The sequence below is a fragment of the Bos indicus genome, chromosome 1, assembly GCF_029378745.1.
Source record: "Bos indicus isolate NIAB-ARS_2022 breed Sahiwal x Tharparkar chromosome 1, NIAB-ARS_B.indTharparkar_mat_pri_1.0, whole genome shotgun sequence".
Taxonomy (NCBI): domain Eukaryota; kingdom Metazoa; phylum Chordata; class Mammalia; order Artiodactyla; family Bovidae; genus Bos; species Bos indicus.
In genome coordinates this window covers 57,129,404-57,145,990 of record NC_091760.1, presented here as the reverse complement: position 1 = coordinate 57,145,990, position 16,587 = coordinate 57,129,404, and the positions used below count along the sequence as shown (strand labels likewise).

General features: G+C 39.9%; 1 protein-coding gene across 2 annotated transcripts in view; it reads right to left on the bottom strand.

Annotated features, from left to right (window-relative positions):
- Positions 1–13,535: 13,535 nt before the first annotated feature.
- The window catches only part of CD96 (CD96 molecule), a 96,902-nt gene continuing 93,850 nt past the window's right edge, over positions 13,536–16,587 (bottom strand). Inside the window, exons 13-14 of one of the 2 annotated variants that reach the window (XM_019977462.2) lie at positions 15,785–15,908; positions 13,536–13,879 (exon numbers count right to left, since the gene is read on the bottom strand). In XM_019977462.2, the coding sequence (XP_019833021.2) occupies positions 13,771–13,879; positions 15,785–15,908 (233 nt within the window). In that variant the 3' untranslated portion in view covers positions 13,536–13,770. The remainder of the gene's footprint in view (positions 13,880–15,784; positions 15,909–16,587) is intronic. The other variant, XM_019977394.2, reaches the window with a different exon arrangement.

The window sequence follows — 16,587 nt, the reverse complement described above, 5'->3', positions numbered from 1 at the left end:
GCCAGGCCTCCCTGTCCATCACCAACTCCCGGAGTTCACCCAGACTCACGTCCATCGAGTCAGTGATGCCATCCAGCCATCTCATCCTCTGTCGTCCCCTTCTCCTCCTGCCCCCAATCCCTCCCAGCATCACAGTCTTTTCCAACGAGTCAACTTTTCACATGAGGTGGCCAAAGTACTGGAGTTTCAGCTTTAGCATCATTCCTTCCAAAGAAATCCCAGGGCTGATCTCCTTCAGAATGGACTGGTTGGATCTCCTTGCAGTCCAAGGGACTCTCAAGAGTCTTCTCCAACACCACAGTTCAAAAGCATCAATTCTTCAGCGCTCAGCCTTCTTCACAGTCCAACTCTCACATCTATACATGACCACTGGAAAAACCATAGCCTTGACTAGACATCTATGACACTTGAATAAAACTGATGATCTAGTTTTCTCTGGTGACTTTGAATCCCTCTGGCACACATCCGTATCAATGGGCATTCATGACCCCTAACATGAGAGTCTCAGGTCTGAGGGAAAGGCATGAAGAGTCTTATTAGACATAGCAAAGCTCTTGGTTCCCTCATGCTCTGATCCAGTTCAGCAAGGTGGAAGACTGTTGTGTGGATTTCAGACAAAACTGGAAATAGTATCCATCCGCCCAAACTGTGGGCAACATGGAGCAACAGCAGTTGGAGAATCAATGACATAGGCCGAATTTCTCTGGCCATTAGAAACAGGACTATCTCCTTAAAGTAAGAGAGGACCAAAAATTCCTACCTAAGACTTAACTCTTTGCTCTTGATCAAGAAAAATCTTCACTTGCAGAATTCCCACGACTGTTCTTTGATCTCTGTTCGTTTCCAAGGCAAACCATTCAATATCACAGTAATCCATATGCCCCAACCATTAACGCTGAAGAAGTTGAAGTTGAACGGTTCTATGAAGACCTACAAGACCTTTTAGAACTAATACCCTAAAAAGATATCCTTTTCATTATAGGGGACTGGAATGCAAAAGTAGGAAGTCAAGAAACACCTGGAGTAACAGGCAAATTTGGCCTTGGAATATGGAATGAAGCAGGGCAAAGACTAATAGAGTTTTGCCAAGAAAATGCACTGGTCATAACAAACACCCTCTTCCAACAACACAAGAGAAGACTCTATACATGGACATCACCAGATGGTCAACACGGAAATCAGATTGATTATATTCTTTGCAGCCAAAGATGGAGAAGCTCTATACAGTCAGCAAAAACAATACCAGGAGCTGACTGTGGCTCAGACCATGAACTCCTTATTGCCAAATTCAGACTTAAATTGAAGACAGTAGGGAAAACCACTAGACCATTCAGGTATGACCTAAATCAAATCCCTTATGATTATACAGTGGAAATGAGAAATAGATTTAAGGGACTAGATCTGATAGATAGAGTGCCTGATGAACTATGGAATGAGGTTCGTAACATTGTACAGGAGACAGGGATCAAGACCATTTCCATAGAAAAGAAATGCAAAAAAGCAAAATGGCTGTCTGGGGAGGCCTCACAAATAGCTGTGAAAAGAAGAGAAGCGAAAAGCAAAGGAGAAAAGTAAAGATATAAACATCTGAATGCAGAGTTCCAAAGAACAGCAAGAAGAGATAAGAAAGCCTTCTTCAGCAATCAGTGCAAAGAAATAGAGGAAAACAACAGAATGGGAAAGACTAGGGATCTCTTCAAGAAAATCAGAGATACCAAAGGAACATTTCATGCAAAGATGAGCTTGATAAAGGACAGAAATGGTATGGACCTAACAGAAGCAGAAGATATTAAGAAGAGATGACAAGAATACACAGAAGAACTGTACAAAAAAGATCTTCATGACCCAGATAATCACGATGGTGTGATCACTGACCTAGAGCCAGACATCCTGGAATGTGAAGTCAAGTGGGCCTTAGAAAGCATCACTACGAACAAAGCTAGTGGAGGTGATGGAATTCCAGTTGAGCTCTTTCAAATCCTGAAAGATGATGCTGTGAAAGTGCTGCACTCAATATGCCAGCATATTTGGAAAACTCAGCAGTGGCCACAGGACTGGAAAAGGTCAGTTTTCATTCCAATCCCAAAGAAAGGCAATGCCAAAGAATGCTCAAACTACCGCACAATTGCACTCATCTCACACGCTAGCAAAGTAATGCTCAAAATTCTCCAAGCCAGGCTTCAGCAATACATGAACCGTGAACTTCCTGATGTTCAAGCTGGTTTTAGAAAAGGCAGAGGAACCAGAGGTCAAATTGCCAACATCCGCTGGATCATAGAAAAAGCAAGAGAGTTCCAGAAAAACATCTATTTCTGCTTTATTGACTATGCCAAAGCCTTTGACTGTGTGGATCACAATAAACTGTGGAAAATTCTTCAAGAGATGGGAATACCAGACCACCTGATCTGCCTCTTGAGAAATCTGTATGCAGGTCAGGAAGCAACAGTTAGAACTGGACATGGAACAACAGACTGGTTCCAAATAGGAAAAGGAGTACTTCAAGGCTGTATATTGTCACCCTGTTTATTTAACTTATATGCAGAGTACATCATGAGAAATGCTGGACTGGAAGAAACACAAGCTGGAATCAAGATTGCCAGGAGAAATATCAATAACCTCAGATATGCAGATGACACCACCCTTGTGGCAGAAAGTGAAGAGGAACTCAAAAGCCACTTGATGAAGGTGAAAGTGGAGAATGAAAAAGTTGGCTTAAAGCTCACCATTCAGAAAACGAAGATCATGGCATATGGTCCCATCACTTCATGGGAAATAGATGGGGAAACAGTGGAAACAGTATCAGACTTTATTTTTCTGGGCTCCAAAATCACTACAGATGGTGACTGCAGCCATGAAATTAAAAGACGCTTACTCCTTGGAAGGAAAGTTATGACCAACCTAGATAGCAAATTCAAAAGCGGAGACATTACTTTGCCAACAAAGGTCCGTCTAGTCAAGGCTATGGTTTTTCCTGTGGTCATGTATGGATGTGAGAGTTGGACTGTGAAGAAGGCTGAGCGCCGAAGAATTGAGGCTTTTGAACTGTGGTGTTGGAGAAGACTCTTGAGAGTCCCTTGGACTGCAAGGAGATCCAACCAGTCCATTCTGAAGGAGATCAGCCCTGGCATTTCTTTGGAAGGAATGATGCTAAAGCTGAAACTCCAGTACTTTGGCCACCTCATGCGAAGAGTTGACTCATTGGAAAAGACTGTGATGCTGGGAGGGATTGGGGGCAGGAGGAGAAGGGGACGACAGAGGATGAGATGGCTGGATGGCATCACTGACTCGATGGACGTGAGTCTGGGTGAACTCCGGGAGTTGGTGATGGACAGGGAGGCCTGGCATGCTGCGATTCATGGGGTCGCAAAGAGTCAGACACGACTGAGCGACTGATCTGATCTGATTCTTTGATCTGCTGAGATCTGTTCAGACCATGGATCCTCACCTGGCTAATTGGTGTTTTTTTTTTTTTTTTCTTCTTCTTCCAGTTTTCCTGAGATAATTGACATATAATATTGTGTAAGTTTAAGATGTACAGACTTGATACATATATATGCTGGAAAATGTTCACTACAATAAGGTTAGTTTATACATCCCTTGCCTCACATAATTACATTTTGTTGTTGTTGTTATGGTGAGAAAATTTAACATCAGTTTCTTTTAGCAAGTTTCAAACATGTAATTGCTATACGGTACTACATAAACTGGACTTCCCAAGTAGCGCTAGTGATAAAGAATCCCCCTGCCAATGCAGGAGATGTAAGACATGAGGCTTCGATCTTTGGGTTGGGAAGATCCCCTGGAGGAGGGCATGGCAACCCTCTCCAGTATCCTTTCCTGGAGAATCCCATGGACAGAGGAGCCTGGTGGGCTACTGTCCATGGGATTGCAGAGTCGGACATGACTGAAATGACTTAGCACGCATTGCATAGTCACTCTGCTGTTCTTTGGATTCTCTAGAACTTACACCTCTTGTAACTGGAAGTTTGTGCCCTTTGACAAACGTCTCCTCATCCACGCCCCTCCCCTCCCCTGTATACTTATTTTGGTGTCTGTATACTTATTTTAGTTTTCACTGGTTCCCTGGATCTGGCTTTTTCTCTGCACTTGTGGATAATCTGACTGATTACACCAAAGAGAAACTTTAAAACTGACCCAGAAACCTATTCAATCTAAAGCATCAGCCAAACTACCCAGATTGAAGCTCTGGTCTCCTCTAATCTGACAATAAGAACGTTTTGAAGAATGTATTTTTCAAGTGGATGGTGTGAGACATGGAGTAAAAAAATCCCATAAATCTCAGCCCACCAGATTGAGTGAGAGACTGTCACTTGTTTTAGCTTAGTTCTCTGTTCGGCTGACATTTTTCTTTCTCCTCTTCGCTCATTTGCCACCTCCTGTCACTTACTCATACCATATGTAATTGAGCACTAACTTATCCCAGACCTTGCCCTCGCTCTGGGGTTGCTGAGCTGTGTAAAGTAACCTCACACTCCTGAGGACATTCCAGTCTAACAGAGGAGTTCATGGCCTGCGTTTCCTTGACTGCGAGTTTCGATTTGAACATGCCACCAAAGCAGCACAACAGACTAGAAAGTTTGGTCTTGGTGAGATAGAGTATCTTTACGTATTTATTGACTAAACATACAATGGTCCAGCTGTTTACTAAAAATTTGAGACATGGATAAAGTTCTGTAGTAGGAGGGGAAGTGGCTGCTGGGTCTTCTGCTTGGGGAGCCTCCAGTAGGAAGGCTGAACGGGAGCTGCATCATCCCTCACTGCCTTGTGTGCGGCATCTTGCACAGGGACTGCTTTGACTTTGAACTGTTCCCACGATTTCTGCTGAGGTGTCAACAGAAAACACTGCTTAAGGGTTTAGTAGGAACCAAAGTTTCTCTCTTCAGTTGAATTCTTCAAGGTGAATTTGGGAGAGACAGCTTAGTCTCTTTTGATATAAAGTGGTTTAATGGTGAGAGGAAAAGTTTACCCTGGAGTTCTAGGGAAATAAAAGAATTCTATTCATTTCCTTAAGAAAGAAAAATTGATTGAAGTTTTGGGGGCTCCCAGCCAGTACCTAAGGCAGAGTAAGCAAGCCCAGAAATGCAACAAAAACACTGAATTTGCAGGATGAATCCTCATTGATATTTGCCTGAACTTTGAGATTAAGCAACATTTAGGAATAGAGAAAGAAAACTCCCTCGAATAAACAGATCTTTGCATCTCGTCATATTGTCTAAGGGTTGCCATGTTTGAAAAAATAGGCTGGTTTTGAGTCAAATCAAGCATTATTTATGTGTGCTAAGTCACTTCAGTCGTGTCTGATCATTTTTTAGGGTCTTACTTAAGCACTTTTTTCTTAAAACTTTATATTTGGAAATATATTCAAACTTCAAAAATGTTTGCAAAAATAAAAAGAGTAAAAAAAAAAAAACCCACATATCCCCTTTACCTCGATTCATCTATTGTTAACATTTTTATCGTCTGCTTTTCTCTCTCTCTGCATGTATATGTACATATGCATGCATGTATCTATGGATATATGCATACATATGCACGTACCCACTTGGGAGTAAGTTATATATACTTTATGGCAGTTTACTCTAAATACTTCAGTGTGTATTTCCTGAGAATAGGAATATTCTCTTACATAACCAGAGTAGAGTTATTGATACTTTTATCTAGTCTTCTGCCCATATTCCAATTTTGTCAGCTGATCTGGCAAATGTCAGCTCTGATTTTCCAGATTTCCTTTGTAGTTTTAACCCCTCCAGAAAAGGATCCAGGCTAAAGTTGTGTGTGCATGCTCAGTCGCTAGTCGTGTCCAACTCTTTGCGACCCTATGGACTATATAGCCCACCAGGCTCCTCTGTCCATGGGATTCTCCAGGCAAGAATACTGGAGTGGGTTTCCATTCCCTTCTCCACTGGATCTTTATCCTCGGTCTCATGTTCCTGCATTGGCAGGCGGGTTCTTTACCACTAGCGCCACCTGGTGGCAATGAATTGCCATGTCTTTTAACATTTGTTCTGGGATTTTTTTTTTTTTTTTACTTTTTTAAATTAATTTATTTATTTTATTTTCTTTTTTTTCTTTTTTTTTCTTTTTTATTTTTTTAAATTTTATTTTATATTTTTAAAGCCCCTTTTTTGGCCTTTAGACATTTCTCATTTTGTGTCTATCTGATGTTGCTTTGTGACTGGATTCAGCTTATTCATTCTCTGCCTTAATGCTGCAAAGGGAATAGTGTGTCCCCCCAAGGGTATAAAATCTGAAGGAGCAGATGTTCATCTGTCCCTCACTGAAGTTAATTTTGATCACGGGTCAAATTGTTTAATTTCTCCACTACATAATTGCTGTTTCTTTTTCCTCTCTTGTAACTAATAAGCATACTTCAGGGAGACCATTTTGAGGCCATGCAAATACCTTGATTATCACGAAAATATCCTCCTTATTTAGTATTTGTCAATGAATCTAGCCTGATTTGATCTTTACTATAATGATTACAAAATAATGACTTTCCAACTTCAGCACTCTATATTTACCAAACAGTTCTCAGCATTCTACTGTAGGCAAAAGCTCTCTCTTTCCCCTTCCTTCCCCCCTCCCTCCCTTCCTCCTGTCTCTATAGATCTCTCTCTTCCTATGTATCTGCTATAAGGATTTATGAATTCTTACTTTTTTCAGTGGCTTCTAATTCATTAGTATACGTAATTATATTGGCATTCAAATTGTCCTATGTCTGTAGGAGTAGGAGACTTCAAGCTGACTCCTGCATCCTTCTAACATACCCTCCAACATTTTTTTGGAATGTGTTATTTTCTGATGTAAGACATACCAGTCATACATTACATCTATTTTGCCCTTAAGCAAACATTTCTCTGAAAGTTCTGATTCCTTTCAGCATGAAATTATAGTGAACAAGATCTGAGTGTCAAATGTGCTACTAGAATACCTTTGCTTCTTGGTTCATTCAGAAGACAAATGTGGGAAAGACAGGCATGCATAACTACTTACAACACATGCACAATCAAAATTACCACCACCAATAGGGCCAGGTGGATATCATAATATTAATCTACAAATTGTATACATAAATAGTTATACAGACACATTCCCCCCTTATTTTTCCTTCTTTCTTACACAAAGGTAGCATATTATATACTCTTTGCTTTCTTCCCTTAATGATGTCTCCTGGAAATCACTTCGTATTAGTCAACAGAGATTTTCTTTCTTGATTTTACAGCTGTACAGTTTCCATTTTTTTAAAAATTTACTATCGTTTATCCTTTCAATCTACTGTTTGGACATTCAGATAGTTTTTTAGTACTTGGCAATGACAAATAATGCTGTCAAGAATTATCTTGTGTATATATAGTTTGATATTGTTGGAAGTTGAGCTTCAGGATAAATTCTTAAAGAGAAACTGCCAAGTCTAAGATAAATTAATACGTAGTTTGGTTTGATACTGTCAGTTCCTGTCCACAGTGGTTGTTCCATTTTGCATTCCCTTCAGCAACACAGGAGAGTGCCTGTTTCCCCACCGCCTTGACAATAGAGCATGTTGTCAAACTTCTCAAATTCTTGACAAGTGAATGGGAAGGAATAACGTCTCAATGAAGTTTTAATTTGCATTTCTTTTAATATGAATGAATTTGAAATTTTTTTCAAGTGTTCAAGTGTTATTTACATATCTTTTTTTGTGAATCATTGGTGTCATATGTTTGACCCATTTTTTCCCCACAGAATTTTTCGGCTTTATTATCCTCACTATTTGTAAGTTCTTTATCATTTTGCAAATTATTTATCATTCTTTATTTGTGATTTATGTTGTGGATATTTTCACCCAGTTTATCATTTGCCTTTTCACTCCTCTTTATTATCTGCAAATTGTTTTTCTTTAAGTAGTCAAATTTATCGATTTTCTTCTCTTTGCATCTGGAAATATATATATATATATTCATACACAGACATAGTTACAGTAGTATGTATACAACAGTGATATAGGACATGTGTATATATATATATATATACACTATAGTATATGGATATATATGTTTAACTATATAGTACTTTATACTATAACTATATATATTAGTATATATACAAGTATATATACTATAGTATATGTGTGTATATGTTTAACTATATAATAATATATACTATTACTGTATTATTACGATATTTAACTATATAGTAACATTATATAATACATTATACATTATATACATTGTAATAATAGTCTATATATGTATTATACAAATATAGATACCAGATCAGATCAGATTAGATCAGTTGCTCAGTCGTGTCTGACTCTTTGCGACCCCATGAATGGCAGCACGCCAGGCCTCCCTGTCCATCACCAACTCCCGGAGTTCACTCAGACTCACGGCCATCGAGTCAGTGATGCCATCCAGCCATCTCATCCTCTGTCGTCCCCTTCTCCTCCTGCCCCCAATCCCTCCCAGCATCACAGTCTTTTCCAATGAGTCAACTCTTCGCATGAGGTGGCCAAAGTACTGGAGTTTCAGCTTTAGCATCATTCCTTCCAAAGAAATCCCAGGGCTGATCTCCTTCAGAATGGACTGGTTGGATCTCCTCGCAGTCCAAGGGACTCTCAAGAGTCTTCTCCAACACCACGGTTCAAAAGCATCAATTCTTCGGTGCTCAGCCTTCTTCACAGTCCAACTCTCACATCCATACATGACCACAGGAAAAACCATAGCCTTGACTAGATGAACCTTTGTTGGCAAAGTAATGTCTCTGCTTTTGAATATGCAATGAACCTATACAGACATATAATTATAACCCTAAGTCCAAACTTTAAGTTTCACTCTTGATGTACCTTCCATGGGTTTTGACTGATGTATTATAACAGGAATCCACCGGTTTCATATAGTTTCACATGCTTAAGAGATGTTAACTCTTTACACAGTTGACGGGTCCATTATCAAATTTCCTTTCACAACTCATATGACTGTTGTTTCGTCCACTTCACTCTGCCTTCCCAGTGCCTCTGAGTATTTTCTGGTGATAGGTGAATGGCTTTAACGCTATGATCAGTTTCGTTTGGTGGTATGACTTTTTTGGACAGTAAATGGGAGTTGTCTAACAGAACTCTGGGCAGACAGATTCTGGGTATTTATCAAGGGTAGCTAGATGAGGCCGGACCTGTGTTCTCTTTTTATGTCGTCACCTTGGGTTTGTTACTCTTCTTTATTTCCCTCAGTGTTGCTCCTTATGATCACAATCCCACAGAGACTTTGAGCTAATATGAGGGATCTGAGTGAGCAAACCAACAAAGAATGTAACCGAGGTTGTTGTTGTTGTTCAATCGCTCAGTTGTGTCTGACTCTTTGCAACCCCCATGGACTGCAGCATGCCAGACTTCCATGGGGTCACAAGGAGTCAGACATGACTGAGCAACTGAATGACAACAACTTTGGTTACGTTCTTTGTTAGTTTGCGAATTCAGGTTCAGTTCAGTCGCTCAGTCGTGTCCGACTCTTTGCGACCCCATGAATCGCAGCACGCCAGGCCTCCCTGTCCATCACCAACTCCCGGAGTTCACCCAGACTCACATCCATTGAGTCAGTGATGCCATCCAGCCATCTCATCCTCTGTCGTCCCCTTCTCCTCCTGCCCCCAATCCCTCCCAGCATCACAGTCTTTTCCAATGAGTCAACTCTTCGCATGAGGTGGCCAAAGTCCTGGAATTTCAGCTTTAGCATCAGTCCTTCCAAAGAAATCCCAGGGCTGATCTCCTTCAGAATGGACTGGTTGGATCTCAGGAGAGTATAAAGATGCTGGTTGGGGAGAAAAATTTAGATTCTATTGTTCTCATTCCTTTGTTAATTTGCACCCAGCCAATGCCTAGAGCCATTAGAGAAGCACTAGACAGGGGTTAAGAGTAATTTCAAAAGTGTTCCCTGGTCCTGACCTAAAGTCATGTTCTTTTGCTGTCTAGTTGCATCTTCCTGGCTGTAGCATTTAGCCTTGTTAGCAATCAGAGAATCCAGGGAAAAAAAAGTTGAGAAATAAAGAGTTCTGTTCCCATCATTTTACTGTGTGGTTTTGGCTGGAACCTCAGCTCATTTCTGCGAGTTAATATCTTTTTCTCCCATCGTGGTAACTTCTACTCACCATTTCAGATGTCTCTGCTGGACATTCAAGCTTCATCTGGTGGGCACAGCCATGGTTGCTGTCTTCAAAAACTCAGGCTATGTCTGTAAACTCTCAAAAAACAAAGTTTCTGTGTTTCTGCTGATTCAACCTTCAAGTTCAAGCCCAAATCATTCTCTGAAATCAGAGTCCCGAGAGGGCTGCCTTCAAGAACCTCTCCCCCTGCTCAGAGCCTCTGAAACAAGGTCCTTTCCTTGATCTCCAGCCTTAGTTAGTTTCTTTAAACTTCTTTCCAGCTTCTGATCTTGATTATTTCTTTTCTCTTTTCATTTCCTAGTCATTTCTTTTTCTTTCTTTCTTTTTTTTTTTTGCACACTTTCCTGGCCATCTTACCCCAGGGCCCAATTATTTCTACTTTCTTTTTTTTCTATCAACAATTTTCAGAATATACTACCTTGACATTAGAAAAAAATCAATATTTACTTAAGTGCACAGAAAATAGCTCTTGTCTATAGTAAAAGGAGATACCAAAGAAATTAAATATCATGATATAATGGAGACTGATCACATTCTGGACTGGAATTCAGAGAGCTGGCTCATCATTTTGGCTCTATCACTTTTAATTATGTGACCTTGGGAAGTCGATTTCACATACTCTGTAACTCTTTATTTATAGTATGACCTCTAATGCCCAACATGATCATATATTTTATGATTTTAAAGATCTACACTGCAAAGTTAACTTGGTCAAGCCAACCATATGTTCATTAGCTAAAAAAAAACTTATGCTGAATCAAGGAAAATGATTATTTTGTTTGAATTAAGTTTGACTTTATCTCTTACTCTAGTACCTGAGAAAGACCTAAAATATGTCTACTTCTGGACTTATGTGTATAGATTAACTTTTGCTATAATAATGATAAGTAACAATCAGACTCTTTAATAATGCACATTTGAGTTAGGTTGGAGATTGGTTTGTCTCAACTGGGCCTGGTTTGAGTGTTTCTTCTTGGAGCTAACAGCCTATCCTGAAAATGTTCTTTTTATGATTATGGCAGAGAACAAGAGAGTGAGTCCAACCACACAAGCAACTTTCAAGTCTTGGGTAAGTCAGGTCCATGATATTCCATTGTCCAAAGCAAGTCATATGGCCAAGCCCAAGGTCAAGATGTGCTCATGATGCAGGTGAGTAAAGAAATGAATATTTCTGAACAACAATGTTATCTAACACACCATCCTTTGGGAATGAGTGATTAAAAGGCTTATGTATGGCTTCTTCTTAGTGAAAATTAAGTCAATAATGAAGGCATTCAGAAATCTTAGGGATTACGGTGCAAAGTTGCTACTTCTCCAGTGAGACAGAACTAAATCCACTTGTAGAGAGAGGAGCTGCTGGTTTGAGACAGGCTCTCTGAACTTAAAATTTTTAAGGTGCAGGTGAAAGTGTCACTTTAGTCAAATGAGGGAGGTCAAGATCATAACACTGCCTGAACAGCGTCTAGAGTCCTGTTTTGCAGAAAATTCCTCTAAATCACAGAATGAGTATCCCTCCATGAATAAGCAACTGTTCACTCTATTCAAGTTGGAGATGAATTTACAAATGTTGACCAGAACTTATTTATAATAAAACCAGAAGAGAATATTTCAAAGAGATGGCTAAGACAAAAGCAGCATAAGACACTTGTTATATGATAGACTGAAAATTACATGACTTATTGTACTGTACAATTGTCTATCCCTTTACCAAAATGATCTAAACATCCTCCAACTCTGCCAATTTTTACCCCAATACTTCTACTACTTGTATTCATGTCTCCTAATTGAATAGTAAAAATAAAACCATAATGACTTTTATACAAATCAATGGTGATTAAGTTGTATTAAAAATAACTACTCATGAAGCAATAGTCATATATGTATATATGAAGTTAGTCTTTCTTGAGAACTAATGAGAAATTGAGGGTAATTAAGGCAGGCAAACATTAGTTTATTTTTCCATTTATTGGACTGTATTAGTTATCTATTATTCTGTAATACATTATGTTGTAGTTTAGTTGATAAGTTGTATCTGACTCTTTTGCAACCCTATAGACTGTAGCCCACTAGGCTACTCTGTCCATGGGATTTCCCAGGCAAGAATACTGGAGTGAGTTGCCATTTCCTCCTGCAGGGGATCTTCCCAACCTAAGGATTGAACCTGGGTCTCCTGCTTGGCAGGCAGATTCTTTACTATTGAGCTACCTGGGAACCCAAACTTATTAAACAGTAAGTATTTATTATCTTACAGTGTCTGCAGGTCAGAAATTCAGATGGGGTTTAATTGGGTAGCTCTGACTCTCATGAAGTCCCCGCCAAAACATCAAGTGAGGTTGCAGTTACCTAAAGACTTGAGTGGGGGCTGGAGGATGGGCTTAACGACCTCACTCAATCAAGTCTGGCTGCCTGCTACTTGCCGCAGGAGGTCTATGTTCCTTGACAGGTGGACCTCTTGGTAGGGCTGCTTGAGTGTCCTCAGAGCATGGCAACTGGCTTCTTCCAGAGCAAGTGATCAAGGAGAGATCAAGGCAGAAGCTACAAAGTATTTTATGACCTAACCTTAGAAGGCATATTCTAGTCATTTCTGCAGTTATCTTCTTGGTTATACAAGGCCTGCGACTGGTACTCACTCACAAGATAGTGCAAGTCTATGACTGAGTGTGAATCGCTCCTTAAATTTTATACCCTGACTGTCTTAGCTACCAGATATCTGGTTGTTGGCTTGTTATCCTTATGCTCTTTCCTCTTCCTATAGGCAGGAGCCTGGGCTGAGCATGATGGGAGGAAGAGTGAAGGAAGATTAGAACTGGGGTGCTTATGCAAGGTATTCTGTTTTCCTCCAGTGAAAATAAACAACTGGATTTCCATACAAAGACTAATTGTATTTTCCCATTATATGGAACTCTCATTGAAACTTTCACATTTTCATCGTATAATTTTCCTGGGGAATGCAATACACCCCAGGTGCTGAGTTGCTCAGTCCTGTCTGACTCTTTGTGATCCCATGTGACCTGCCAGGCTCCTCTGTGTATTATCTGGATTTTCCAGGCAGAATCCTGGAGTCAGTTACCATTCTCTTCTCCAGGGTACTTCCTGACCCAAGGACTGAACCCATATCTCCTGTGTCTCCTGCATTGGCAGGTGGATTCTTTATCTCTGAGTTACCTGGGAAGCCCTCCCTCAGAGATGAACATAATTTTGGCTAATAGTTTAGAATGTTGGCAGATGCCCCAAAGAGCAGATCTGGTATGGACATAAGTTTAAAACCCTTGTCATCACCTCAGGGAATTAAAAGTGAAAAATAAAACACTGCAAGCATTTTTTTTCTTTTTCTTTTTTTTTAATGCAGCAGCCTAATTTACACTTCTTACATAAGCAAGAAAATCCTTGTAGACTGCACTGGTGGAACGCTTCACATCGCCTCTCAGTCTTGTTTAAATTTCTGGCATATGCAGATTAAAGAGGATCAGCTTTTGGGAAAACAGGTCATACACTTCTGATATCCATTTCAGCTGCAGAAGAGGCTTGGCTAGAGGGCGATTATATTAATAAAGCACAACATCTACTTTTTCGACAGGATTCTAGCAGAATTTTGTGTGTCAAAGCCTCAGAGGACTAGAGTGTCTCCAGCTCATGACAAGGCAGATCACTTCCAATGGACTCCTGAATGCAGGTGTACTTGATGGGAGGTGGAGGTGGCTTGAAAGGTGGAGGTCTTTGCATGCTAGGAACAAAACATTGCTCATTCAAGGCTAAGAAGGTTAGGGGTGATGTATGTATGCATAATATATTTTTAGAAGGGGAAAGAGAAAGTGAAAGAGGCATGCTTCCCTGGCTCTCTGTTTTTTTCCCCTGGCATAACCTGCTTGCTAGTCCTGTTAGTATCATTAATTAATATTTTTGTGATATTTTGTAATTTGTAAACCATTTTTTATCATAGAGTTATATAATTTGCATTTAGGAATTGGGTATTATTGCCACCATTCCACAGATAAAACTGAGGCTCAGAGGTTTTAAGCAACTTGCTTAAGAGGAGCAGACCAGCAAGTCAAGCCTTTTAAACAGAGCTTACACTCTCCATGGCAACTGCCTCCTAATAGAGGAAGTGTTTCTCTTATGTAGGTTAAAGCATTCCTCCAGAGAAAAAATTTTCAGATTCTGGAACCAAAGATGGCAGTTTTTCTGAGTCCCTTTGCTAACCTTACCCCCAGCCCTCACCACAAACTCATATTGTGTGAACCAGGGGGAAGGTTGGGGGTGGGAAATGAACTTGCCCGAGTCCCTGAGTTGATGGATGGCACCCGCATCCTTTCTGTTTGTATCAGTGAACACTCTTAGAGTCATCTCTGTATAAAGAAAGTACTGGTCTATGTTTGCACAATTCATCTCTTTGTCTAAAGTACATAAGCATAAGGTGAGTGTGGGATTTAGCTGTACAAATGCTCCAGCTCTCTTGCTATCAGGAAATAGAGGCATATTTGTGGGCAGACTCAAAACCTCTACCCCTTATCTATCAATCCACAGTACCTTAATTTTTCCTTAGCGGGAGAGAGAAGGAGAGAGACTGAGAAAAACAGAGGGGGGTTGTTTTTCATCTCTATATAACACAGACATTTGAATATAGAACAACAAAAAAATCAATTCAGATTTTCAGATTCCCGTTTTCTCATTTTAATATAAAAATCCCCAACACCTATTACCTGGTTTTCTGGTGCGTTAGTGGTGACAATATATATTAAAAAGTGGATAGCATTCTAAGAAATTTGCAATTCTGTTTTTTTCTGGGGAATTAGGAATTTCTTAAGGTCACATGGTGGCCAAAGTGTAGTACCTGGACAAAAGTCCAGAATTTCTGATTTGTGGTTTGGTGTTTTATTCACCACGGAACATTCCCTGCACGTGGCTAGAGTCTTCAAGGATACACTAAGTAGAAGGCAGGCCACACAGTCAATATTATCTGAGACAGCAGTAGTAAGATATGTGGAGGATCAACTTTGTGTATTCTGAAGATCTCCTCTAAGCATGGCCTGAACCAGACCGATCCAAAACAGCCAAGTCAGAAAAGTGAGCCTTAACCTTCCACGCCATTTCAGACTTCTCAGTGGAGGGAGGAGAGTTCTGGAAACCATTTCAATAAAACAAAAAGACTGCTTTCTTTTCCCCATGGGGAGAAAGGATAAGGGCAGTAAAAGCCCATTTTGCTGAAAAGCAGCTGGAAATTTCTTAAAATTACCTTTCTTACTCAATTTCACACTTCAGTATCTAGGCTTACCTGGGCCCGGGCAGTTCAGAGATGCATGAAAATGAAAAGAATAATGAAGATTAAAAAGAAAAATCAGTTTCAGTTTTGAGGCGATGTGAGCCTCTATTCTCATTTCATGCCCACTGATGTTCCGTCCAGTGAGTGCTTCAGCCTGAACAGGTAGAGGGGCACCAAGTCTGAAGTGCATCTCATTCCAACTGTGTGGTACTGGGGAAGCTGGGCAGCCTCTGTGAGCTTCTCTAAGCCTTATTTCCTCAGTTACATAGGAGAGAAACACTACTATCTAGGAATGATATTTAAAGTGTTGAGTAAATATTTTCTGCTGAAAAAAGTAACTGCTCCTGCATGTCTCCATACTATACTCACATTTCTTTTTGGTACTGACACCATTTTCTCACTCCAAGACCAAACAATACGAAACAGGAGAGGAGCAAAGCTGCCACAATCACCGGCCAGGACATTCCATCTTTGGGCTTACTGATCACAGTACCTGAAAAGGGCATAAAGAGAGATGAACTTTAATGCCAAAGTTTGGCAACTGGGAAGCAGGATGAATTGAATTAGTTTGCTTACCTGCAACATGCATTTCCAAGGGCCATGGGGTGTTCATTGATCACAATCGTGCTCTGGGATCATTTCTATGACTTGTTCTCATATCGTTTTTGCACTTATACAATTGCATTTCTTTTTTTTTTTTTACATGAATGCCTTTCTTGTTAGAATGTTCCAGACCTAATCTTTTCTTTTCTTTCACTTTCTCAAGGCCCTGGACAATTCCTGGCACAGGGTGGCCAGTGAAATGTGATTTATAAGAGGAAAGGAGTTTGGGGGAGAGTGGACACCTGTGTGGTATGGCTGAATGTATGGCTGAATCCCTTTTCAGTCCACCTGAAACTATCACATTGTTAACTGGCTATACTCTGATATAAAGTAAAAAATTTAAAAAAGAATGAACACATAAAACTGCTAATCTGTAAATTTGTTTTCCAAATTCACTCTAGTAAAGTAAAAGTTTTATGTGTGAAATACTGGTCTATCTTTAAATTCTTTTTCTTTAAGAAGTCATTAAAATGCTTTATGAAATATTAGTGTGTTAGGAGGAGGAATAAAAAGTAAAAGGCATTATAACATTCTAAAGGTCTGAAAGTATGAAGCTGAGAAGGCCAGAG